Source organism: Delphinapterus leucas, chromosome 6 (genome assembly GCF_059928025.1).
Source record: "Delphinapterus leucas isolate spDelLeu-1000000601 "Yukka" chromosome 6, BTC_Dleu_Yukka2, whole genome shotgun sequence".
Lineage (NCBI taxonomy): Eukaryota > Metazoa > Chordata > Mammalia > Artiodactyla > Monodontidae > Delphinapterus > Delphinapterus leucas.
In genome coordinates, this window is record NC_143134.1 from 86,136,193 (window position 1) to 86,162,383 (window position 26,191).

General features: G+C 43.1%; 1 protein-coding gene across 5 annotated transcripts in view; it reads right to left on the reverse strand.

Moving 5' to 3' along the window:
* LOC111174564 (TLE family member 1, transcriptional corepressor) overlaps positions 1-26,191 on the reverse strand; it is a 99,099-nt gene that overhangs the window by 62,560 nt on the left and 10,348 nt on the right. For 3 of the 5 annotated variants that reach the window (XM_089913342.1, XM_022573450.3, XM_022573448.3), the window contains exons 5-6: positions 6,600-6,662; positions 4,624-4,728 (exon numbers count right to left, since the gene is read on the reverse strand). In XM_089913342.1, coding sequence (XP_089769468.1) covers positions 4,624-4,728; positions 6,600-6,662 — 168 coding nt within the window. The remainder of the gene's footprint in view (positions 1-4,623; positions 4,729-6,599; positions 6,663-26,191) is intronic. The other 2 variants (XM_089913340.1, XM_022573449.3) reach the window with 1 other exon arrangement.

Consider the following 26,191-nt stretch of genomic DNA (forward strand, 5'->3'; position numbering starts at 1 on the left):
CTGAACTTTAATAAGTTTGTTCGTCAAAAGTTAAATGGCAGTGCTTTTGCACTTCTGAGTCCTTATTAAAAGTCATTCAAGCACGACAACTTAATGGCAGGAGCAGAGCATCTGGCTGGGTCTAATCTCAAACACCAACATCCATGTAACCACCAGAAAAGACAAAGGAGGAGGTGACCTGCTGCTAGGAGCAATCGCCCCTTCACAGGAGCTTGGCCAACTGGACCCAGAGATCTGCTACAGGTGCTGAGAGAAACCAGGCAGACAAAACCTCAGTTCAGGGTGTCAGCACCACATGCTCGTTGAAGGCTGCCAGCCAAGGTCTTACCCCCACAAAAGCCATGCAAGGTAAATGGTATTATCCATTGTCCTGTAGAAGGACGCTGATAGAGGTTAACTGACTGTACAACGTCACAAAGCTAAGAAGTGGCAGTGCCGGGACTTCCCTGGTGGTCCAGTGGTTAAGAAGCCACCTTCCAATGCAGGGGACACAGGTCCAATCCCTGGTCTGGGAACTAAGATCCCACATGCCGCAGGGCAACTAAGCCCGTGTGCCACAACTACTGAGCACGCAGGCCACAACTAGACAGCCCGCGTGCCACAACTAGAGAGAAGCCCGTGCCCCGCAACGAAAGATCCCATGTGCCACAACTAAGACCCAATGCAGCCAAAAATAAAATAAATAAACATTTTTTAAAAATAAAAAGTGGCAGTGCAAAGTCCCAACCAAGTGCATCTCATCCTAGGCCCAGGCTTTGTCCCCGTTAACACAATACAAACGGTCTTAGAAAGATGAGCATAAAACACTGAGAAGTTAGGCAGTAGGTATTTGATTAGAAATAGATATACAACTATGTAACTGTTTCAATAAAGAAAATCACACTCTGCTAATTATTCTTTTACTCTTCTACTTTTTAATCAAAAAGCAACCATGTTTCTTTAGGGGGGTGGGAAAACTTGGCTGAGAAGAAGCACAAGGGGACTTCCTGGGGAGGTGGGAACAATCTGTACCCAGAGAGGAATGTGGGCTACAGGGTGTGTGCATGTGCCAGTGATCAATCTGTACACTCAGGAGCTGTGCACCTCACCTGTGAATTATACATCAATTTTCTAAAAAATCTGTGTGTACAGGTATGTATATATCCATATCTATATTTATATGATTTATATTAATTATACGTGATATAAATCCAATTAAAAGATAACACTAATTATTTGGAATCCCAATCTCAACTTAAAATCAATTCTGTAGTATCAGAGCAGGTAGAAGAGAGCTCTTAGTTCCCAACTCCCCAAATACTACAATGAGGAGTGATCTGAAGAGCCCGTCCGTCAATTTTCCTTTCCTTCAGGTAGCCATTAGCTATCCCACAAATAAAGTGTTACGTCAGTCAATAACCTACTTCGGTTTGAGCATTTTTAATAGCATTCCAAACTAAAAAAAAAATCTTTGAGGAATGATGATTAAATTGTGGAGACTATCCTGATGTTTGGGGAAAAAAAAAAACACCAAGGTTCAAATACATAAGTTTCCTTCCCACAGTGAACTTGTTTTCTCAAGTACAAGGGAGTTTGTGCCAAACCAAACAAACCCTGTATCTATTAAGATCTCTGCATTTTTATTGTTACAAGAACGTAACACGTTTAATAACAAAAGAGCTTATAAAAAGCAAAATTCAAAAAGTAAGGTTGCGGTTATTAGTCTGCCAACTACCAGATATGCCATCAGTCAAGCTGTTAAAAAAAGTATAACAAAAAATATCTCAATAGTTTCTCCAAGTATCAAATATCTAAGAAGCTTATCTTTCTTAAATACCAGGAATCTACGTAGGTTGAAGGCAGGTGCTGTGGTGAAAAAGATTTAAAATTCAGTATTTTCCGTCAGATATGAGAACTAAGTTTTCTATGCTGGTGAGAAATGGGCACCATTAATTCACTCTACAAAAACGGAAAAAACTATAACCTCTCTCTTCCTCCTAAAAGAGCAGCCACGGTCCCAGGACACAGCTGAGCTTACCTAGAAGCCTGGTGTCCTTGAGAAGATTTAACTTTTTCCAGGTTTGCTAAAGAGAAATATCTGTAGCCCTGTCAAGCAAGCAGTAAGCTCCTTGATTGTACCTTAAAGGGAATGAGAATGTTTCAGCTCATTTGCATTTTAAAGGGTACTCTTTCATGATCTTTCACACTTGTAATAGATGTCTAAACCGTTAAATTACTATTTCTTTTCTTAGCTTGAAAGTCGATGCAGACGAAGAGCATGGCCTCTCCCAGTGTTCTTTACCCTAAGTCGGTCCCTGAACAATACTGACAGCTGCTATCAAACCAGGCTGCATTTACCCTGCGCGCAGCTGCTGCTTGTAGGAACAGACAGCCTCCCAGAGCCTCCTCCCCTCTGGGGAGACAGGCTGACACACTGCATGTTCAATGAAGGGGTGCAAAGGTCTGCTGAATTGTCAACCCAATTTTATGCTACTTCGATTTTCCAGGACGCGCACAATTCCTTTCAAGCAAAAATCAAGCATATGCCACAGCATGAAACTTATAGTGCGGGATAATTATTGATCACTACAAACTTTAAAAGAGCCTGCTGACATAAATTAATATACTGATCCAAAAATTACAATTATAAAAGCCGCACATGCCAGTATGCTGAAGACCTGCAACTGGCGTTAGGTCTTGTGCTGGGTCCAGTTCACTGATTTGGGTTATTGTTGCTGGCTATCGGAGCTAATCTGCCTTTATAATCTCAACAACATGTTTCCTGGACTAAAGCCATTCATGAAATTAGCGATTCATCTGCCCTTCCAGAACAACCTGCTATTTTTATTTTCTGATTCAACTCAAAATGAGTATTACTTATAAACATCTGGTTAACACAATTTCCTCCTTTCTAATGGACAGGATTGGGCAGTGCCTTTGAGAATGTAAGAGTACAAAGTTTTACCATTGAGAAATGATACGTAAAAATTTAGAGCCTATCAGAAAACAAACATGTTCCACAAAGTGTAACTGGGTACTTGAGAACTGCCTTGCATATGTTTTCCTTTAATCAAAACAGGCTTTTCCATCCTCATTCATCTGGGCTAAAAATTTCTGTGCTCGAGCTACAAGTACAATTTGCTATTAGTCTTTGCTAATCAAACACGGTACATGCAAAAGTACCAGTGAATATTTGATTTGATCTCTGAAATAAAGCAATTCATTACACAAGAAAAGCGTACAGAAGGCGGCAGACAAATGCAGATGTAATTGTGTTTTTTGTTGAATGTGATTAGAGAGCCCACTAAGTAACAGTCAAAAATGTGACACTAAGGGGGAGAGATGCAGAGCCCAGACCTGTGGGGAAGAGGAGGGGAGAATTGTTTATGCAGAGCTAAGCTGTCAAGTGTAATAAAGCAGCTTGAATAAAATTTAAGCTGAAAATCCACTGAAGCTCCCCATTTCAGGGAGGAAAAAGCTATTAAAAGGAAATGAAGGTCACCCTCCCAGTTTATTTCACCTAATTGACTGCCAATAGCTTACCACAGGCAACCCGACTGCAGATCTGCAATTGAGAAACTGATGAAAGGAGAGTTTTCAAGCTGAGGCTCATTCTTTAATCCTCCTTGGCTCTTATGTTTTTTCTCCATCTCCAGTTGGGATGTAATTTTAAACCCTGATGGATTAACTGGTTCCATTGTCTGTGGCCATCACTGCACTATGGCACTCTTAATCCGTACAGCAGCATGTCTAATTATCATTACAAAGTGTCTGAGGGAACTATAAAGACCAGCAGGGCATCTTCTCACAAGCAATTAACATAAATTGATAAATGAGTGATTTGAATCCGCTCAAGGCACTCACATATGAATAAAATCAGCAAGGACGGTCGCTTATTTCAGCTACTTCTTTCGCTTAGTCTGGAAGGGCAGAAAACATGAGAACCGTCCTGGATCCTGCAGTGAGGGGGCAGGGGGATGAACTCATGCAGGGGATGGACCCAACAGTTCACCAGGCTCATTAATGCAGAGCAAATGACTTGTGATTGACAACCAGTTGCCAGCAAGGAGCACTGACTGAACTCAACCCAGGAGAGCAGAAACCTGGTGAAAGGCTAGAGGGCACTAGGGCAGACAATCATCACTCCTTCAGCGGCAAGAGGGCTTTCTTTTCATTGGGGTGCCACTTAAAAATTCATGAAAGAGGCCCAAGAAAAGCAAAACAGTTATGCATAGGTTCTAATACCCTGGGAAAGCAAAAGGCAAAAAAGCAAAAGACAACGAAATGAAATAATGCCGAGCTACGTCTTGACCTCACTGGGATCTAAAGTTTATACAACAGAAGTAAGGAAAGTACGTATTTAAAACCCTTGCCAAAGCTTTAACCTAAGGGAGCAGGATAAACTACATTTATTTTTCCATTGAAAAGAAGATTTATTTTTTCTTCCCCTCCTAAAAATGTTTCTATCATCTCCCTTATGCTAATCTTTCTTCCCCTACACACCTCCAGCATACCTGACACTGCCACCTCCTGCCCCCCCCCCGGCTTATCAAGTGGGTTAAGATTAAGCGACACAACATTGTATATAGATAGATATATATTAAGCCAACAAATTAAGAAGAAATGAAAGCTGGTTATACACACTGTAGGAGGTAGACCTGGTAGGCCACGTACCCCGATGATGGCATTCAGCTCTGCCATGGTCACCTGTTTGGCACGTTCGACAGCCTGGGCCACCTGCTGTTGATGCTTTGAAAACAAGGAGAAGGAAAAGTGTTAGCAAGGCAGCCAAGACCTTCACTGTACCTTCCAACAATAAGACAAATGCCACATGAGGTGCAGACTGAAGTGTAATATGTCTTTAAATGTGAACTTGCTTGAGCACACATTGTTCCACAGAACACGCAGACGAACGGCAAAGGAAAACTCAGAGTGGTGCATCCCTTATTTCTAACCAACACCAGTTACCACTTTACTTCTGATGGGAATCTGGGGCTCGGAATGGTAGAAAGTCAAAGGAGGACATCAAAAATGGTAACGTGAGGCCTTAGAAAATAAACAGTATGGGATTTGGAAGATCACCCTGGTTCTCAGAATGGGTTTGCTATGATAAATTTGAGCAGGAAAAGTTTACAGCCATTTAAAAACACCCCTTTTGATACTTAAAATTTAAATATTAAGCCTGCAATCACTTCTCTGGTCAACAAATCTCAACCCACCAGTTGGTTTTTGGAAACTCTGGGAATTCCTCTCCTCCTTTAGCCCCTAGATGTTTCACCCTCCACAGGGGAAAGGAAAGACCCCACCCCCCGCCCTCCCCACACACACTCTGAGATCACAGGCTGGAAATAGCCTGAGCACCTCCCAGCTCCACCCACAAATAAAAACAAAGCCACAGGTCTCTGGGAGAAAGGAGACTGTAGCAGAGACCAGGATTACTAAAATCTAATGAACAACAGGCTTCAAAAGGCCAATAGGGTCCCTGATGGCAGAGCGGTTAAAAATCCACCTGCCAATGCAGGGGACTCGGGTTCGAGTCCTGGTCCGGGAAGATCCCACATGCCGCGGAGCAGCTGAGCCCACGAGCCACAACTACTGAAGCCCGCATGCCTAGAGCCCATGCTCTGCAACAAGAGAAGCCCGCGCTCCGCAAAAAAGAGTAGCCCCCGCTCACCGCAACTAGAGGAAGCCCAAGCGCAGCAAGAAGACCCAACACAACCAAAAATAAATTAAAAAAAAAAAAAAAGGCCAACAAATCTAAACTGTAACATCGAGTAAACGCTATGCTGGAAAAGGCTGCCATAATAACAGCAGAGATGGTGCTACCCAGCATGGAAAAGTAGATGCCAATGAGAGCAAACACTCAGTATTCCAGCTCCAAGGCCCATAAGTTTTTCACTGTCTCAAGATATAAGCATCCTGTACACACTTAAAACAGTTTTGCATTTATTAGCTTGTATCCAAGAGTAAAGGCAAAACTAAAACATAACTGGTTTTGAGTCATAGATTACTCACATAAAGAGCTTTTCCCTCTCAAATATTAAGGGTAAACTTCTATTACTTTGTAACTTAATAAAATGGCTTATATACGTATATAACTCCATAAGCTAAAGTAACATGAACAGGTAACATGAACAGGTAACATGAATGGTCTTATCCTTAATAGTATTGGCATCCACTCCCTCCATGGAGAGCATTAAGTCAATCTGCCCCGATGTACAAGGACAAATGAAATACCTGCTCCCGTGGTCAAGTCAACCCTGATGGAACCATTTTTAAAACGCAGTAAACGAAAAGCTCTCTAGAGAAAGGACACGTGAATCATCAGTAGCTATCAAGCTGATTTATACTACTCCTCTGAGGAAAGAAAAGCTTTATGCTTGATAGTCGTTTTGCAGTTTTCCACAGAAAAAAATTAATTTAAGGTTGAGCTATTGTCACCACTTCTACAGTGTCCCCTCAGATCTGTTAGATGGAACAGCAGGGGGTTTACACACTTCAGCTGTAACAGATGTTCTTCACGCTTGTTCCTCGTGATAAAATTAACATCTTAAAACTAGCTAATTTGCAAACAGAGAAGCAACATAATTGCACTTTAACAGCTGAACAGTTTTACTTACTTCCTGAGACAGAAATGGGATGACTTGTGCACAAATCGTATTCAATCTCTTGGCGATTTCAGTCTATAAAGACAAAGCGATATAAATGTTTAGTATATTTCATAATCAGTTCAGAAAGATAAAACTTCATACCCAACATCTGAGTCCTCCACTGCCTCACTCTTGAGGGCATAAAATTGCTTTCCCAGGCTATGTGAGCAATATTTATCTTGAGATAAACAGCAGATATTAATCCCACTTGCAAAGTAAGACATAATCGCACGCGTTATTGGTCACTTAAGAGATAATGGGTAGTTTAACTGAGCTGGAAAATCTACACTGTTTAAGGCTATGTAATCATTTAACCTGGTGGGATTGCAAACCTCTCCGAACACTTATTCAATAACGGCATATCAGGGCACATTCATATAGCAAGTTCATTCAAGCCGGAGTCAGAACCCTGGGGAGCAGGGGCACCGCCAAAGCAGTCTAGCTCTCAAGATAAGGTCTAGAGCAAGTGGAAGAAGACCTCCTTCCCACTTGTCTCAATGCCTGCACAACTGAAAGAGGACGTTAATGTTAGGAAGCCTTCGCTGAGCCTCAAAATTTCAAACAAGCCTAGAAAACACTGCTGAAACAGAACTCAAGTCCAGAGTGACAGTCAAGTCAAGGTATTCTGGCTATCTGTGAAGTTTCACCACAATTCCGCATCAAATGCCAGGACCTCACTGACAGGGCCCACGGTTCCACTGAGTTTAGGAAAATGTGTCCTGAGTGTCTGCGGCACAGGCTGTTCTAGAGAAAGTAAGAAAAGTCCCTGCTCAGCTCCAAATGCACAGCAGTCCCTCTACAAGAGGGACAAACTGGCAAAGAAGGGAATGAAGTGTGCTCTGCTCCCAGGCTAGGGTAGGATCCACATGCCCACCCCACCTCCAACACCCTCCAGTAATGCAAAGGAGCCCTGCTTTCCTCTAACTCTGAAGAACCAGTTCTGCTTTAAAAAAAAAAAAAAAAAAAAGTCATCCAAAGAGTCCCACATAGGCCTTATTTATTTCATCATTTTCTGTCAATGCTTACTAATGCTGCCTCTATTACTGAATTAGGCAATGAAAAGCATTACGAGAAGAAAATTATGAAGCGCAAAATCCATACCCTTGAGAAAGAGAGAATGGAATAAGTGAGACAAAGTAGAAACCTCAGGAACTGTATAATCAAGTACATAAAAAAGAGCTGCCTTTTGTCCTCTGAGATGATTCCAGTTAACTGAGCAACAAGCCTTTGGTTTTATGGGATTGGATTTAGGCCAACCCAACTCAATTCTCCCTGACCACCAATGAGATAGGGTTACAGACAGTGCCTTGGAAGAAATGTACTGGAAGGGGAAATGACTGGTACAGAGAACAAACCCATGACCTTGCTTGAACAAGCGGGGCAAACAGATACATACATGCAAAAAGGGTGCAGCTATACTAGGTGCAAACACAGAACTGGGTCAGCCCTACCCAGTTCATTTGATCACAGCCACCCACTCAAGCTAACTCAAGGTCATGAAAGCATGGACGGGCTACCCTTGCCTTTGCAACAGGGTTCTACACTATATATCTGGGTAGATGTAAAGGAGTAGGGATGCCCTCTGTGGACTCTGAGGTCCTTGCTCCCCACTTCCTACCTGCCATACATTCCAAAAGCATTCTGTACTTTTCCCACCTCTAAAATTCCCTTCATGTTTTCCAATTTTAAAAATGACATCCGCTCACTTTGAGCACATACACACAGATGTATACTATATAGAAATATACAAGAAAGTTAAAATAACCCTAAGTCCACCATCCAGAGATTACCACAGTAACATTCTGGTGATCCTGGGAAGCAGCACCCCAGGCTCTCATTATCTGTGTGTGCACAAGCCCAGAGTGGAGAGAGACACTTTGATACCAAGGGGTCCCCAATACGTATACTGCTTTTCTGTAATTTGTTATTTCCACTCAATAAAAACAGATATGAATAAGGACATCATCAATATATCCCACTTGGGCTTCCCTGGTGGCACAGTGGTTGAGAGTCCGCCTGCCGATGCAGGGGACACGGGTTTGTGCCCCGGTCTGGGAAGATCCCACATGCCGCGGAGTGGCTGGGCCCGTGAGCCATGGCCGCCGAGCCTGCGCGTCCGGAGCCTGTGCTCCGCAACGGGAGAGGCCACAGCAGTGAGAGGCCCGGGTACCACACACACACACACACACACACAAAAATATATCCCACTATACAAGCAGACGGGTGTCTCAACACTCCCAATATCAGGGGATATTTATGTTTCACCTAATTTTCCACAATTACACACTGTATGTCGAATAACTCTCTCCCTGGATCTCTAAAAGGAATCTCTAGAAGTGAAATTGCTAGGTCAAAGTGTATGCATATTTTAAACTGTAATGCATGCTGATAAACTGCCCAGCAGAGAAGCTTACCAATTTACATCATCACCAGTCTATGAGGGTGCCTGCTCCCCCACCCAGTGTCAATACTGGGTTTTGTTAACCTTTTAAAAATCTTTATCCATCTAATAGATTTTAAAATGACCTCATTTTTGTTTGCATTACTTGGATTCTTCCTGAAGTTAAACATCTTTTCTTATATTGACTGGTCCACTTTATTTTTCCTTTCTCTTTTTTTCTTTTGGTATTTATTCATCCTTGTCTTTTGGTAGTAGCTCTTTCCATATGACAAATACTGACTTTTCCAGTTTTTCCACCTTGTTACCTGTCTTTCAACCTTGCTTATGATGGATTTTTTGCTGTGCATAACTTTGTTTTTACGTGGTCAAACTAAAAAATAGTCTTCCTACGTTCCTGGCCTTTGGGTCAGGATTAGAACACCCCCAAATTACAGAAGCCATTCTTAATTTTCTTCTAGTGCTGCTATGGCTGTACTTTCTGCAGTTAATCACTTGACCTACACGGAATTTACTTTAGTTTAAGAAGGAAAGATGATCTCCTCTTTAATTAATAATTATATATGTTATTACATAGAGTGGCTTCAAGGTAGAAGTGAACTTGACTGTCAGGGAACAGTTAAGACCTGGTCTGAATGAAATCAACTTGTAAACCTTTAACATTAAACATTTAATATTAAGAACAAAATAAAAGAAGTACAGATTAAAGCACAGACCATATAAATTGAGTTAGAGTAGCTAAGACTGAAACAGGAGGACCAGGGTTTAAGTTCAAAGCTCAAACTGATGAAGAAACATCAAAAGCCATACCATTTGTCCTGGGAATTCTAAATAAATGGTCTGGAGAAGAAACGGAAATAAGAACAACAGAGAAGGATCTTATCCCAGCTGTCTCCTCCCTCTGCCAGGTCTATAAACCCTAATCTTAAAACTATCCTCTGACAAGCGAGTTTAACTTTGATCAAGGAGGCCTGGATTCAAATCTCACCTCTGATTTACCTTAAAATTCTCCGAGCCAGCTATAGAGTACCTACTCCTAGCAGCGTGAGGATGCAACTTATTTCCCTGACGGTGCTTTGGGAGGTCTAAGACATCACCACCACCCCAGCCCTTAAAATAGTCTGGATGGCAGCATAAAAACTGACAGTGATTCTTTAGTATTATCTCTTGCTTCAACACAACGGTATTCTGATAAGAACTTTAATTTAGCACAAATTAACAAGTAGTAGTGTTTTCCACCCGTGCTTCTATTCCTGACCACAGAGTTTACAAGCAGGTTAAACTGTATAGTTGACCCTGCTTAAGCAGGTGTTAAGAAAGTTCTGTAACCTTTTCAGACTGCCTTCTTTCTACCTCTTCCAAAGACTAGACAACTCCAGTGGGGAAAAAAAAAAACAAACTGCAGGCTAACTGTATTTCCCACCTGGAAATCATTTTCCTGCCCAAAGCTGAAGACGTATTTGGTACCTGCTAACAGTCATAACGTTTATAAGTAAACTTACCCTGTGCCTGTACTTCTGACACCATGTAAGGCAACAAAACTAAGTCAGCATTCAAGAGCTAGCCCTAAACCAGATTTGTGTGGAAACTTTGTGCCCAGAAACTTAACCAGCTTGGTTAAGGCCCCAGCATTAGGCCTTACTTCAGGGACAGCCACCACCCACTGAGGCAGCAGGAAGCAGGAGTCCAAATTATCTGTCTAGAACCAGCTTTTATTCTCCCTGTCAAGGCCAACTCCCTTCTCACTGACTTGCTTATGGTAACACGGTTGGCCCTCATAATCCAAAAACTTGGGTTTGCATCTCAGGACACTAGTATTAGGTGTCCTGAGTTAAGTCACTTCAACCACTGAGCCCCAGGTCTCTTATCACCAACCTACTTCAGTGTTTCAGCAGAATCAAGTAAGCTAATATGTAAACTACAGCTGCACTATTACGAAGTGCTTTGCTCTTATCCCAATCCTTCAAGGCCTACCTCAAATCCATGTAGAAGCTGCCTTTCTCCCATAACACCAATAAACAAACTCTAGGCCCTTCAAGATCCTCCAAAGCATTTACCATCATTTGGCAAACTAAGACTTTATGTTTAAAATCACATCTTACGTGAAGCTTCTGGACAGTTTCCTAACAGCTTCCAGCATGAAGTCTTCTCAACATAACAGGGAAGCAGAACACTCTGGCTGAACACTTTGATACAGCTCCTCGCTGAACCCTCCCCACCAAAACTGACCAGAGGGTACACATTCCACATGTGGGACTTTCAAAGGAATGCCTCGCTGAACCAAAACGGAATCCCCATACACCCTAAACTCAATGACCAAGATGTAACCACAAAAACCGTTCCTAACCAGTGTCAGAATAAAGCTCTGTTTATAGTAAGAAATTGCATCTTAGTAGGTACAAGATTCAGGTACATGTATATTTTAACTGAGTTAAATAGGCCAAATACCTCAAAGGCCAGCAATGAACCAAACCCTGGTACATGTTGCAGAGCTCTTAAACTGAAGGCATGTTCTTCTGAGCACCTGAACTTAAGTTTTTAGACTTCATGATTCCTAAAAGCTCGGCTTTCCACCTTTTCATACTCCTCCCACCTCATCTAATTTCCAGACTGAAGAGCCAGCCTGCTCCCCAACGGCTGCCCACTTCTCCACTACACACAGAGTAATACATAATGAAGGTTGTTGTAGGCTGAAAGCAGGGCGAGGACTGCTTAAGAGTAATTGCCCATGGGTCTCAAAGCAACACAATGGCACCTCGCCCAAAGTCAGCTTACGGAGGGGAAACTCCACCACCATTAAATTGCAAATTGATGGATCATAAAAAATGCCGCTTATGCTGAGGGCTGGCAAACTGATCTTTCTGTTTCCTCAAACCAAGCAGGAGGCCAAGAGAAAAACACAGTGGAGAGCTGGTAAGAAGTGCCTGGCAACAGATAAACAGGCAAGAACATGAAAACAAAGCACACAAAAGGAAACAGATAATCTCTAAATCCCTTCTGACGAGAAGGTTCAGGGTCTGTGAAATGACAGCCTTCAATACAGAAAAATGTTCAACCTCACCAGCAACCAAATAAAATGCAAATGTTGTTGTAAGTAAAGTGGGTCATTCTGCACCAGTTAAGTTAGTTTATTAAAAATAAATTAATGAAATCCAACGATGATGAGTCTTCTGGGAAACTGGAGCAATCACACATTACTGATGACAGAGTAAATCGGTACAGTTGTCTTGGAAAGCAACTGGGCAATGTGTTTCAAGTGCATGAAATTATTCAAACCTTTTGGTAAGGCTTCCCACAGCTAAAAATTTATCGTAAGGAAATAGTTCAAATGAAAAGCATTCCATGCATGAAGCTGCTCACTGCAGCACGAGTTTCAAAGCAAAAGAGGAAAAGTCAGGTAAAAATATAACAGTAGTTCAACACATCACGACCATCTGCAGCTTTTTAAAAACTTAACATTTGCCCTCCTGATAAATCAGTTGTCTAGTACTAGGAGAAAGGGTTAAATACATGACCTCAACCCAAAGCCAAGGCAAGTAACCATTTTAAAGTCATGTTTAAGATAATGATGCTTAAATGGCCAACACATTTACTAGATGAAGCAGGAGGGGAAGAACAAAGCTGTGGTGTTAGTGTGACTGTTTTTTGTTTGTTTTACAACATATGCATGTGGCCAAGCGCTGTAATTTGATACCCCAAATAAAACCAGTGATTATCCTGCTGTAGCAGGGTTATCAGTGCCATTTCCCCCCCCTCCAGTGAGTGACCTTGTAGATGCCGCCCTTGATTTATCGTTTGGATGTATTATTAAACAGGGAAGGGAGCAAAGGGTGATCAGGCCCACCACTCCTGTGATTGACCCTGGCACTGAGTCACAAGGATGCTGGCAAACCCTGAAACCCTTTGGGTGCCCAGCCCTCTAACAATCTTCATGTCACATATGGAGAAGCCAATGCCTAAAGGAAATGATTTGCCCAGGATCATAAAGATTAAAAGCCACGTTGCTGCCTAGTCCTTTCTCCAGGAAGCAGAAGTGGGAAATTGGAACATACTCTAGACCAGAAACAAAGCTGATGTACTCAGCCTTGTTTGCAAAGCAATACAGCCCTAACAGGACCACAGCGGTACAAGGCCAAGGCCATGTCATCGCTCAGCCAACAACGGTACTACAACAAGTGGCCCCGGTCTGTCACTGACAGGGTCACTGTACTCCTGCTGTCTTTGGCAGAAGTACAGTGCAAGGCAAAGTAGGCATTTCACAAGGAGCCACAGTTATAAATTGCAAACCTTAAATAAACAAGTAGCAGCCAAACTGCACTTTTGTCCTCCCCTTCGCAGGCAAAGAGAATTAGTGCCTCAGCCCTAACATCAGACAACCTGGCCCACCAATAAAGCAAAATCCACAAAAACACATCCTCAAGTACATCTCTATTTCCTGAAGATGACATCTGATGCGCCTAAAGAAAATTCAAAATGTTTGACTAAAACTGCATACCCAAAATGATATACGCAAAACTCTGCAAATAAACTTCCAATACTCCCCCCACCCCTTTACAGGAGGGGGAAAGGCTTCTTGGCCTAGAGACCTCCTTCAGAACACTGGCGAGTCACCAGACCATGTCCCATCCTAGCACCATGCTTCACCAGCACACTCATGAAAAGCGAATTTTATCTGAAGTTCTAATGCATCAGAGTAGCTCTGTTTAAAATATAATGACGTCGATAAATGACTAACCACAATTTGGGGAAAATCCAAATGAAAAGGACTTGGGGTCTCTAAGCTGACGATATAATGGTTATGAGGTTACCGGCGGTTTTCAAACATAAGAATGCATCAGGATCACCTGAAAGGCTTGGTAAAACACAGACAGCTGGGCCCACACCTAGAGTTTCTCGGCCAGGAGGTCTGGGGCCCCAGCATCTGTATTTCTAACAAGGCCCCAGGTGCTCTGCAGCTTGTTGGACTAGGGACCACACTTTAAGAACAGTGCCAATGAATAACCATGACAGCGGCAGCATCTACTGCTTGGCACACACCAGCTCCAGCTACATCCAGGGTCTAAGCGGCAGCCAGCGTAGGTGCCCTTGGAGACTGGACCGGAAGGTTAAAATAACTCACCTAGGTCAGAAACAGGAGGGGAGGTCAGGCCTGCCTTTCTCCAAAGCCTTGCCACAGTGAGAGATGACCGCCTTTCTCCACACTGCTTTTTGTTTTTTTGTGGTTTTTTTTTTTGCAGTACGCGGGCCTCTCACTGTTGTGGCCTCTCCCGTCGCGGAGCACAGGCTCCGGACGCGCAGGCTCAGCGGCCATGGCTCATGGGCCTAGCCGCTCCACGCATGTGGGATCTTCCGGACCGGGGCACGAACCCGTGTCCCCTGCATCAGCAGGCGTACTCTCAACCACTGCGCCACCAGAGAAGCCCTTTTTTTTTTTTTTTTTTTTTTTAACATCTTTATTGGAGTATAATTGCTTTACAATGGTGTTAGTTTCTGCTTTATAACAAAGTGAATCAGTTATACATATACATGTGTTCCCATATCTCTTGCGTCTCCCTCCCTCCCACCCTCCCTATCCCACCCCTCTAGGTGGTCACAAAGCACTGAGCTGATCTCCCTGTGCTATGCGGCTGCTTCCCACTAGCTATCTATTTTACGTTTGGTAGTGTATATATGTCCATGCCACTCTCTCACTTTGTCCCAGCTTACCCTTCCCCCTCCCCATATCCTCAAGTCCATTCTCCAGTAGGTCTGTATCTTTATTCCCATCTTACCCCAGGTTCTTTATGACATTTTTTTCTTAGATTCCATATATATGTGTTAGCATATGGTATTTGTCTTTCTCTTTCTGACTTACTTCACTCTGTATGACAGCCTCTAGGTCCATCCACCTCACTACAAATAGCTCAATTTTGTTTCTTTTTATGGCTGAGTAATATTCCACTGTATATATGTGCCACATCTTCTTTATCCATTCATCCGATGATGGACACTTAGGTTGCTTCCATCTCCTGGCTATTGTAAATAGAGCTGCAATGAACATTTTGGTACATGACTCTTTTGGAATTATAGTTTTCTCAGGGGATATGCCCAGTAGTGGGATTGCTGGGTCATATGGTAGTTCTATTTGTAGTTTTTTAAGGAACCTCCATACTGTTCTCCATAGTGGCTGTACCAATTCACATTCCCACCAGCAGTGCAAGAGGGTTCCCTTTTCTCCACACCCTCTCCAGCATTTACTGTTGCTAGATTTTTTGATGATGGCCATTCTGACTGGTGTGAGATGATATCTCACTGTAGTTTTGATTTGCATTTCTCTAATGATTAGTGATGTTGAGCATTCTTTCATGTGTTTGTTGGCAATCTGTATATCTTCTTTGGAGAAATGTCTGTTTAGGTCTTCTGCCCATTTTTGGATTGGGTTGTTTGTTTTTTTGTTATCGAGCTGCATGAGCTGCTTGTAAATTTTGGAGATGAATCCTTTGTCAGTTGCTTCATTTGCAAATATTTTCTCCCATTCTGAGCATTGTCTTTTGGTCTTGTTTATGGTTTCCTTTGTTGTGCAAAAGCTTTGAAGTTTCATTAGGTCCCATTTGTTTATTTTTGTTTTTATTTCCATTACTCTAGGAGGTGGGTCAGAAAGGATCTTGCTGTGATTTATGTCCTAGAGTGTTCTGCCTATGTTTTCCTCTAAGGGTTTGATAGTTTCTGGCCTTACATTTAGGTCTTTAATCCATTTTGAGAATATTTTTGTGTATGGTGTTAGGGAGTGATCTAATCTCATACTTTTACATGTACCTCCACACATTTTTACAAAACAAAACCAAGGCAAGAACACGAACTGGGGCTGGAAGAACCCATCTGACTACTGTGGGAAACCTCAAACAATATTCATTCAAATGAGTCCACCTGTGGCAATGTAATCTTGCCCCTTCTTCAACCTGATGATTAAAGCAAAACAAAGAGTACCAGATGACAGAACCCCATCAGTGGCTCAATTAATCAGAACACAAGTCGCCAATTATGGGCAGATCCTAGCTTTTATGTTCCGTCTCCCCCCTCACTTGGCAGCTCCTGCAAGCAAGCATTCTAAACCCCAGCCCTTTCCAAAGGGGCACAGACTCTCTCCTTTCACTTGCCACCTTTCACACTCACAGCTTCTCTCCAAACAAGAAGGGGTTAAAATAAAGGGAAAGAATAACCTGCTGAAGGCTGCCGAGGCGAGATAGCAACACTAATTGCTCCCGTACTCCGGCTCCTCGAGAGGCAGATTGCAAGGGCTCGCATCTCCAGAGAAAGCTCTGGGATCTTCGCAGCAGCTCTCAGCAGAGCAACTCAAGTGCCCTTAATTGTTTATGTTCTTAATGCAGAGCCTCTTGAATGCATTCATTTTTAATAGCAGGCTTGAGTGTGGGGCCCATCAAAGAATGACAAAGCAACTCTATTCACTGGTCCTCCTTCCTGCAATGACGGTCTTCTGATTTATTTGCAAATGACAAGCTTGGCAGGCTCCACTTGAGGACTGCCCTCCTTTTTTTTTTTTTTTTTAAGAATTCAGTTGCATTTTCCATGATGAAGTTGAGTCTGCAACGCTGTGTATTTGTGTAAATTCTTCCCCCTTCAGTTCCTTCTAATTAATGACTTAAATGTTTTGACCCAACTGTTGCCAAGCAGTGCATTTGGGCTTCACTTTGTCATTCTGGTAAAGATGCATCCTTGACAAAGGCATCGCAGCTGTTTCAGTGCCTGAACAGCACATTTCCATTATTCAGAAACCCTTGTTATGGAGTTCAGAAAGTGCTGTTCACAGGAAATTGTAATGACTTGTCCCATGATGGAAAAAGACAGCGTTCGGTGGTGTCAAAGGAAAATGCACTCTTTTGCACCACAAGAAGGGTTTCAAGACAAACTCCACGGGGTGAATCACGGAACGCTACCGTGAAGTCACCACCTATTGTTCTGGGAATGGAAAGAGAGCAAGCCTACACCTTTCACCTTCTTCACAGGTCTTAGTCATTAGGGAGCTCATGAGAAATTAGATAATATCATACAGTAGCAGGAAGATCAGTGGGAGGAAGAGCCAGCTACATCATCATGGCATGAAGGCTAAAATTACAATTACGAAAATAAAATATGCCTATGTAAAGACAAAGACTGCACGGGAATATGCAAAAACCAAGTCGCCTTGGAAAACCAGGTTTATGAGAATGGTCTTTATTCAGAACTTGGAATGTTATTTTCCTTGCAATAACACTTAAACCCTTTCCTTTTCATCATGGCAACCTTTTAGGCCTGTGTAACCCATCTTTGGTTGGTACTGACTTCCAAGGGTCTGTGTCACTATGTCCCTGACTTCCATCATGACAAAGCAAACACCCAGTGCACACAACTATAAAGCACAATTTATCATTAGCTTTAGCACTTCTCATCATCCCCTTCCCCACATCTTATTTGGAAATCACTGAATAAGCAGTTTGGTGTGAATGTTTCCCTAACAGGTTGGAATCTTTAGCCAATCTAGATAGTGGGAAAGGAATTTCCTGCCTTAGGTGACCATGGGACCGTGGTTCCCTAATTTAAAAAACATGCTACAGCTGAATGACCCACACACATGAAGGACGGCTGCCACTCTTCTTCCAGAGCAACTTCGTAGGGAAAGCAGCTACTCCATCAAGAGGCCTATGCCATCAAAGTCATGTGGCATGGCAGCAGAATGGCCCCAAGTTAGATAGACACGTGTGTGTGCATGCATCGCTAAGGCCATGTGAGTCCCAAACTCAGTCTCAGTTGGGAAGCCCCATCCCTGGGCCTTCTTCCTCACAGGCTGAGCTGCTGGAGAGGTGGTCCTTTGGGAAGGAAGGCAAGGTTCCTGGCATTCCAAGTGGAAACCTGGGATTCTCTTTTCAATCAACACCATGTGCCAAGAAACCTGCGAAGCTCCAGTATGCAATTTACCCCCCAGAGTGGCCAGAAGATGAATTTGAAGGGAGGGGGATCTACTGCAAACTGGGAATCGGCCTCTGCCTCAGGAACAGTGCTCTGCTGAACCCAGCAAGTGCCAGAGGGGCATCAAAGGCTGGGAGCCACTGAGGCAGAAACAGAACTTGTGCGCAGCGAAGTCAACAGTGGGGAAAAAAAATATTTTCTCAAAAACACCTTAGGGGGCTTCCCTGGTGGTGCAGCGGTTGAGAATCTGCCTGCTAATGCAGGGGACACGGGTTTGAGCCCTGGTCTGGGAGGATCCCACATGCCGCAGAGCAGCTAGGCCCGTGAACCAAAACTACTGAGCCTGCGCGTCTGGAGCCTGTGCTCCGCAACAAGAGAGGCCGCGATGGTGAGAGGCCCGCGCACCGCGATGAAGAGTGGCCCCCGCTTGCCACAACTAGAGAAAGCCCACGCACAGAAACGAAGACCCAACACAGCAAAAATAAATTAATTAATTAATAAACTCCTACCCCCAACATCTTCTTTAAAAAACACCTTAGTATCATAACTGAAATGAAATCTGGGAGGCTGGAGAAAATCTTCAAAGCATACCTTTTTGGAAAAGTTTTAAGTATTTACAAGATGGTAAGTACAAGGATACTAGACAACAGACTTCATGAATGCATTCAAAAGTCACAGAATATTAACTCAGCCAGCTATGCAGGTGGAGGCAAGGAGAAATATTTTAAATACAAATTAATTCTTTTTTTTTTTTTTTCCTTTGGCCACCCTGTATGGCATGCTGGACCTTAGTTCCCTGACCAGGGATCCAACCTGCACCCCCGCATTGGAAGCATGGAGTCTTAACCCCTGGATCACCAGGGAAGTCCCCACAAATTAACTTTTAAAAAAACAAAATAAACTGATCATCACAACACAATACAATCCACAGAGAAATCAAAGCAAGAGAAAAATAATCATCATTTCTCCAAGATAACAATTAAGCTACGTTCAGGAAAACAAAGTGTGCTCTATGAGGATAATTTACTCAGGGTTACTTGGATTGACCAGGAGTATATATAACTAAAAGTATATAAAGAAAAACCCCCTTATGACCAATCATATCAACTTGTAATTTTTTTTTTAATTTTTGTATTTTATTTATTTATTTTTGGCTGCATTGAGTCTTCGTTGCTGCGCGCAGGTTTTTCTCTAGTTGCGGCGAGCGGGGGCTACTCTTTGTTGTGGTGTGCAGGCTTCTCATTGCGGTGGCTTCTCTTGTTGTGGAGCACGGGTGCATGGGCTTCAGTAGTTGCGGCACGTGGGCTCAGCAGTTGTGGCTCACAGGCTTAGTTGCTCCGTGGCATGTGGGATCTTCCCGGACCAGGGATTGAACCCATGTCCTCTGCATTGGCAGACGGATTCTTAACCACTGCACCACAAGAGAAGTCCCTCAACTTGTAATTTTTAAATGATACAGTGTTATAACGTGTTGTCTAAGATTTACTGGGGAAGCATTAAACAAGAAGGGATAAAAGAACACTGGGTCAGGCTTTCCTGGTGGCACAGTGGTTAAAAGTCTGCCTGCCAATGCAGGGGATACAGGTTCAAGCCCTGGTCCAGGAAGATCCCACATGCCACGGAGCAACTGGGCCCGTGCGCCGCAACTACTGAGCCTGTGCTCTAGAGCCCGCGAGCCACAACTACTGAAGCCCGTGTGCCTAGAGCCCATGCTCCGCAACAAGAGAAGCCACCGCAACGAGAAGCCCGCGCACTGCAACGAAGAGCAACCCCTGCTCGCCGCAACTAGAGAAAGCCCACGTGCAGCAACGAAGACCCAACGCAGCCAAAAATAAAAGAATTTATAAATAAATAAATTTTAAAAAAGAACATTGGGTCACGGAAGTGAGAACAATTTCTAAACCAGGGGCCACCAGAAGTTATCACTTCTATCATTCACCAGTTATTTTACAAGCGGACAAATCAATTTCTGTGCTTGTGTGTGTTTTTAGAAAGCATCCTAGATATTCTCCCATTAATTATGTGGGTTCAGGACATGTCAATTCTTGTTTCCCAGAGCACAAGAAACCAAATTTAACCCCCGTATTGTGTTACACTGGTCTGCACTCGTGTGGTTCCCACAGGGCTGGGCTGGCTCAATAATGTCGACCTCCTTCTGGAAGAACAGAATAGACTTCCTGCCATTTGGACTGTGAAACACAGTAATCCACCAGGAATAAAGGTCAATGTTGCACTTTTGGTCATTACTGAATCATTTGAGATGATCTGCGGTGAGGATGAGAGGAAAATCGAAGGCTGTGAGAATGCTGCAAATGGCTTGACCTCAGACCAATTTCCATCTCCATCTGTCTAATAGACATGTGGATAAAAAGCCTCCCTCCTTCTGGGCTACTCGGCTGTTTTCAAATCCGCAGCACAAGCCAGGAACCAGTTAAACAATACATTAATAAGGGGAAATAACCTTCTAAGCCCCAGACTGACACTTACTCAGGTTTTAGGTCATCAGCTCAAGTTTGGAAAGTAATTTTCCAGTCTGCAAGCAGTACTGCAAAGCAGAAATTTTAACGAACACGGAGAATCATCTGCAGAGCTGGGGCATGTGCCAGAAATCTCCTTATTTGTACATGCAAATATATGCATGCTTACACCTCCACCCCCCCACCAAAAGACATCCACACGATTTCTATTACGTCTGCTAACACACACACAAAGGGGAACAGCAGTTCCAAAAACTGCGCTGCTGCAAAATAAGTCTTTTTTTCCAAGTGTCCAATTAATGCTGCTTAATCCTTATTAAGGCATTTCAAGCCTTAAATACAAAATATTCCTGGGAACCCAGAGCCCAATTATCATTTAAGCCATGGAATAAATGTTAATATCCTAACTTTACACTAATACTCCCCTTTACCGGTTAGGCCAAGCTCCTTTTTTGAAGGTAATGGCTGCACCATATATAAGTTGAGGCCCCCACAGTATATCAATGTCAAACAACATCGTGTCAAGCTAAGATTCAATTCAGGTAAGTGCCACTGCCAAATTTTCTTGTTCCCAGACGGGCTTTAAGATTATTTTATTGCTTAAAATTTAATTTGTTCCAACTCGTGTCTCCATGACAACGTTGGCTAACCCTGCAAATCATTTGGGTAATTGGATATCTTATCTTTCTATTGCTCTCAAATCGAATGATTCTGCTAGAATTGTAACAGCCAATCAAATTTACAGTCCTCCTGAGTAATAGACTTGGAAAAGTAGCCACATTCATCTCCTCTTTACAGCCATATTAACCAGTATGCAACACACAGTAGAATCTGGTCTTCAAACTATACTCCAAAGTATAAGTGGTGTCAATACCAATATTCTCACTGTGCAAACTCTACTCAAAAGCCCCCTTTTATACTATCTTAATTTGAGAAGGAACAATTGGTACTCATTCCGTATAAACCTTGATCAATTTCAGTACTTGGAGGGAAACTGACAAGAATAATTCTGCATGCTAATCACAAAAAATAATAAAATAGAAACCACAGCATTTTGGGGCTATTTGCCCTTATGATAAAATCATGACCGAAACAATGGCTGCACAAGATGACAGTAGTACACCAACGCTGACTTGCCTGGGGCTCTTTTAGACGGGTAAAGCTACATCTGATACATTGTAAGAAACGAGAATGAATACAGATTTAGCGACCAGTTCAAAAATCTCTGCCCCCTTAGAGAAATCCACAGTTGAAATGTGACACCCCCTTATTATTTCATTTAATTCATGAGTATCACAGCATCCAGGGCAGTCAATTATGAAATACAGATTTCTTATAAGATTTCAAAGTCAGCAGTTCCGCTCTTGAGTTAGTGGTATGATTTTGGCCTTTTGGTCAGCTAAAAAGTACAGAAGTTGGACACATTTCAGTGGTCCAATTCCAATCTCCTCAGTAGCTGTGCAAAGAGATTTGCTCCGCGGGAGCTCAGGGCCCAGGCACTGTAAGAGAGCCAGCCGGGTTACAAAAGGAAAAGGCTCTGGAACCCAGGCCAACTGGCAGGCCGAAGGGGTTGTCAAGAACCTCGTGCTTCCCGTACAGACACTCAGAGGACTTCAGGACTCAATCTAAACACAAACAGACGCAACGTGGAGCTTCTCAGCACACCGATGTCAGCAGGCAGCCGAGCTTTTAAGCAAGTGTGAGAGCAGGTATTGGCAGGTATTGTCGACTGTGTCCTCTTTTATCCCAAATACTTACAAAAAGTTGCTACTGCATCATGCTTGGCAATAAGAGTCAACAGCCTAAACTCCCAGTCTGTCTAATCCCAATGGCCCTGGCTTTTCTCCCTCCTGTGTTTTCCCTGCTTCCTCAAATATTAGCACATAAGCAGCAGCTGTGAATTGACAGTCCACAGAAATCTCAAGCCCACGTAGTACCTGGAGAATACTGCAACACAATTATCTACTCAAACTTCTGCACGCACTTCACAAGTTTTCATAGCCAAAATAAAACTATACGTATGTATACAACATCAAGGCGCACAATTTTTTTTCTCCAACAAAGCAACAACTTGGTCATGTAATTCACACACACATACACCCCTTTTTTTTCAAGATGACAAAACTCTCTTCAAATTCGAAGTTGGAGTTTCCACATTTCATTAAAAATAAAAAAAATCAGAAACGCACCTCCCATCCTTTATTTTGCCAAAACTCACTTCAATAAAATGAACCAAATCCTCTTTGTTGTTCATCCATCCCCTTAAATGAAAAAACTCAACACAAGGCTATTCTCACTGGTAGTTGTATTAACTTAAGGCTGTTGCCTTCCAAGGGTACATTTTGCTGTTTGGCTTAAATAAGGCATCTTAATTCCTCTAGATTCTTTAGACAACAGAGATTGCCAATAGGAACCTAAAAAGAAGTCTCCTTTTGAGCTTAGAGATAAATGCTTCTGATCTCAGAATAAAAAAACTTTGTAATTGAGGAGAAATAATGAAAAGTGAACAGTTCAGATGCAGGAAGGAAGGAAACTGGGCTTGCAAAAACAAGATGGAATCATGGCCTAGAATTCCAAGGGCAGGGTACAGTTTTAAAGGGACAATAATAGATTTAGGTAACAGATTTTGAGAACAGCTGTCCTGAGAGTGCCCAAGTGCCAGACTCCTGCACACAGAAACTCACTCAATCCTGATAACTACCCTATCCAGTAGGTGCTATTGTCATCCCCTAACCTTCTAGCCCAGCGGTCCCCAACCTTTTTGGCACCAGGGACTGCTACTGTGGAAGACAATTTTTCACAGACTGGGGGGCGGGCGGGATGATTCAGGTGACAGTGCGAGCGACGGGGAGTGGCAGATGAAGCTTTGCTTCGCTTGCTCCCCCGCCGCTCACCTGCTGCTGTGCGGCCCGGATCCTAACAGACCTCGGACGGCTAATGGACCCCCGTTCTAGCCTGTTCTTTCTTTGTAAGGAGGAATAATTAGTATCCAAGGGAGACTGGAAGGATCTACAGAGAGGTCCTACAGTACAGTTCCTAGGGCATGAGGAGCTCAATGGATGGAGCTATGACTACTTACTCTAATGTCCCAAATAAGCTTACTCTACAATAAACCCAAGAAGCTGACTTTTGAAAGCCAAACTGCTGAAATAGACAACTGTCTGAGAACCGAGCGGGCACCTGTAGCTGTAGGCTGCGTGGGCACTGGACACCCTTCCTCCATCCCGGTGGCCCATCCATTATTCTCTCCATACCAGACCAAGATGCAGATCAATGTTAAGACCCCCCTTTCCTAAACTGAGAGCGACCTTTTTATTTTCACTCACTAATCCATAGAAGCCTTTCAAGTGGCACAAATAAAGGCGGCTGCATTTTGTTCTCTAAATCAATTTTCTCCCCAGCCATCAACTAGATGTTCCTGCACAGAGAAAGAACAGCCCTTCCCTTCTAATTCAAAAATCCATACTGCCATTGCCCTTGCAAACTGCTAAACAAGCAGTATCGGCAAGTCACTTGTGTTCTGTAATATATTTACTGCAAATCCCAATGGCTCGCCTCCTAATGCAGTTTTCTATTGTGTCTGTGCGTGTCAATACACTGGCCGGTCACCTTACTTGTAAGAGGCTCTGCCCGACTGTTTACTCAAGGCATCAAGAGGGCGCCAAGGACAGACAAAGGCTGCGCTCCTGGAGGCCCTAGCCTTGGAGAGCCTCCTCCACATGCTGGGGTCCTCAAAGAGGTTTTGTTTTCTGGTACTTCACACCCCTATACCACCCACGGCCTCTGAGGCCAACCTAAATTCTCCACCAGGACAGCTTCCATCCACACAAAGTTCAAAATCAGAGTCCTTTTGCACAATTACTTCCTGGTTTCCTACCTATAAACACTAAAGCTGTTCCCCCAGTGAATATGCTGATCACATCTTAAAGGGGCGTTATCAAAGGCCAAAAGGTACAAGGGCTTGGGAAGGGGAATCTGGCTTTTCTGTTTAAGTACAAACCTCTGCATTCAGGTGACAGCTGAAAAGCAAGCACCCTGACACCACATAATGGTGCATCATCTAATACAACCATGCCAAAAACAAAAAGGCAAGTTAACGAGGAAAATGTTATAATATGCTATAAACACCTGTTCAGATGGAATTCTTAAAGTGTACCTGGAGAAACTCCCACTTTCACGTGCATTAGTCTCAAATGGAGTTGGCTGCTAAAGAAAGGCTTGAATTATCTATTTATCTTTCGGGGTGAGGGGAGGGCAAAAGCTATATGCAAGATACGTGACAGGCAGATACTACAAAAACGTTACCTTATAGACTCCTGGTATCAAATAGGTGGGTATAATACAGGGTGTTCGCTGTACTCTCTCTCCTTTTCTGTATAGTTGAAATTCTTCGTAACAAAAGTGTTTGGGGCGGGGGGAGGGACTCTGTAAAGACTTTTAAGTAAATAATCAGTGGGTATAATCATTATTATTAAGAAACCTGGTGACTAAGTCAAGTCTAATGCCTTGGAGAAGCTTGTAATGCAACTTATCCACAGCTCTATTAGTGGCTGTGGTCACCCTTAGGAGATGAGCAGTGGTTCCCAGGGCGGTGATGCATGCACACATTCAATTCACACGGAAACCCAGGCCTCAGAAACATGCTACTTTTGTTTTCTCTCTCTCTCTCGCTCTCTTTTTTTTTTTTTACTACAAACACAAATATATTACCATAATTAAACTCCCCATTAAGAAGCCTCAGTGGATATCTGACTATAAATCACTTTTCCAAAAGAAAAACAACTGAGCAAAAGTGCCTGGATGAGATTAGAACTGTAATCCGATAAAACATCTAGTGAAACCAAACATTTCATTCTTAATTTTAGCATAAGGAGCCATACTGGTACTGTAGATCCAAGTTTTTAATCTGGATTCCAAGGACTTGCTGAAAGATCTTAAGATGTCCACAAACAGCCAAAATTGTTGGGCAAAGCTATCTTGTGTATTAAAAGGTGTACTTTTTTTTTTGCCAAGCAGCTTTCACCTGATTTTCATACGGGTTCAGGATCCAAAACAGTGACAATTACCGCTCTACCTAAGGGGCACATTAAATGCTACTTAAATGCCTACTCGAACTCACTGGGAAGGGAAGATGCAAGTCTCAAATTCAAGCCTCAAGCAGACTGCAACACAGCTGGAATAACAGAAAAAGGCACATAAAAAAACAATACTACAAAAATCAGAGCAACAATAAGCCATGTGACAGCCTCCTGTTGGAGCAGCCATGGAAGACCTTGAAGTAAACAGGCAGTGTTGGTATTTGAACTAGACCTTGAAGGATACTGAAGGAGGCCATGTGAAGTTTGACAAAATAGCCTGGACTTTTAGGAAAACAGAAAAACACAAAACATATTTTAGGTATGAAGGAGGGACCCATCTGGCTGGATTAAAGGGCCTGGAGGGAAGAGGACAGAGGTAACCATGTAAGACTGGCAGAGACAATAACCAGAGGCAGATACACAAGGCTGTGAGTGATGGGCAAAGAGGCAATTACCGGAGTGGGAAGTCAAAATCAGAAAAAAACAGGCATACCTAGGAGGCCAAAAGACCCATGCCCCTAAAGGAATTCTGCATTCACCACCTTAAAGGTGTTCCCTTCCAGGGCGAGCGTTCCAAGGCTGTTTAAAATGTGGGCTAGTGGTCTTGACCGTGGAGTGGGGGTGTCCCAGGGGCCACTCTGGACAAGCCAATAGGGAGCACTGAGA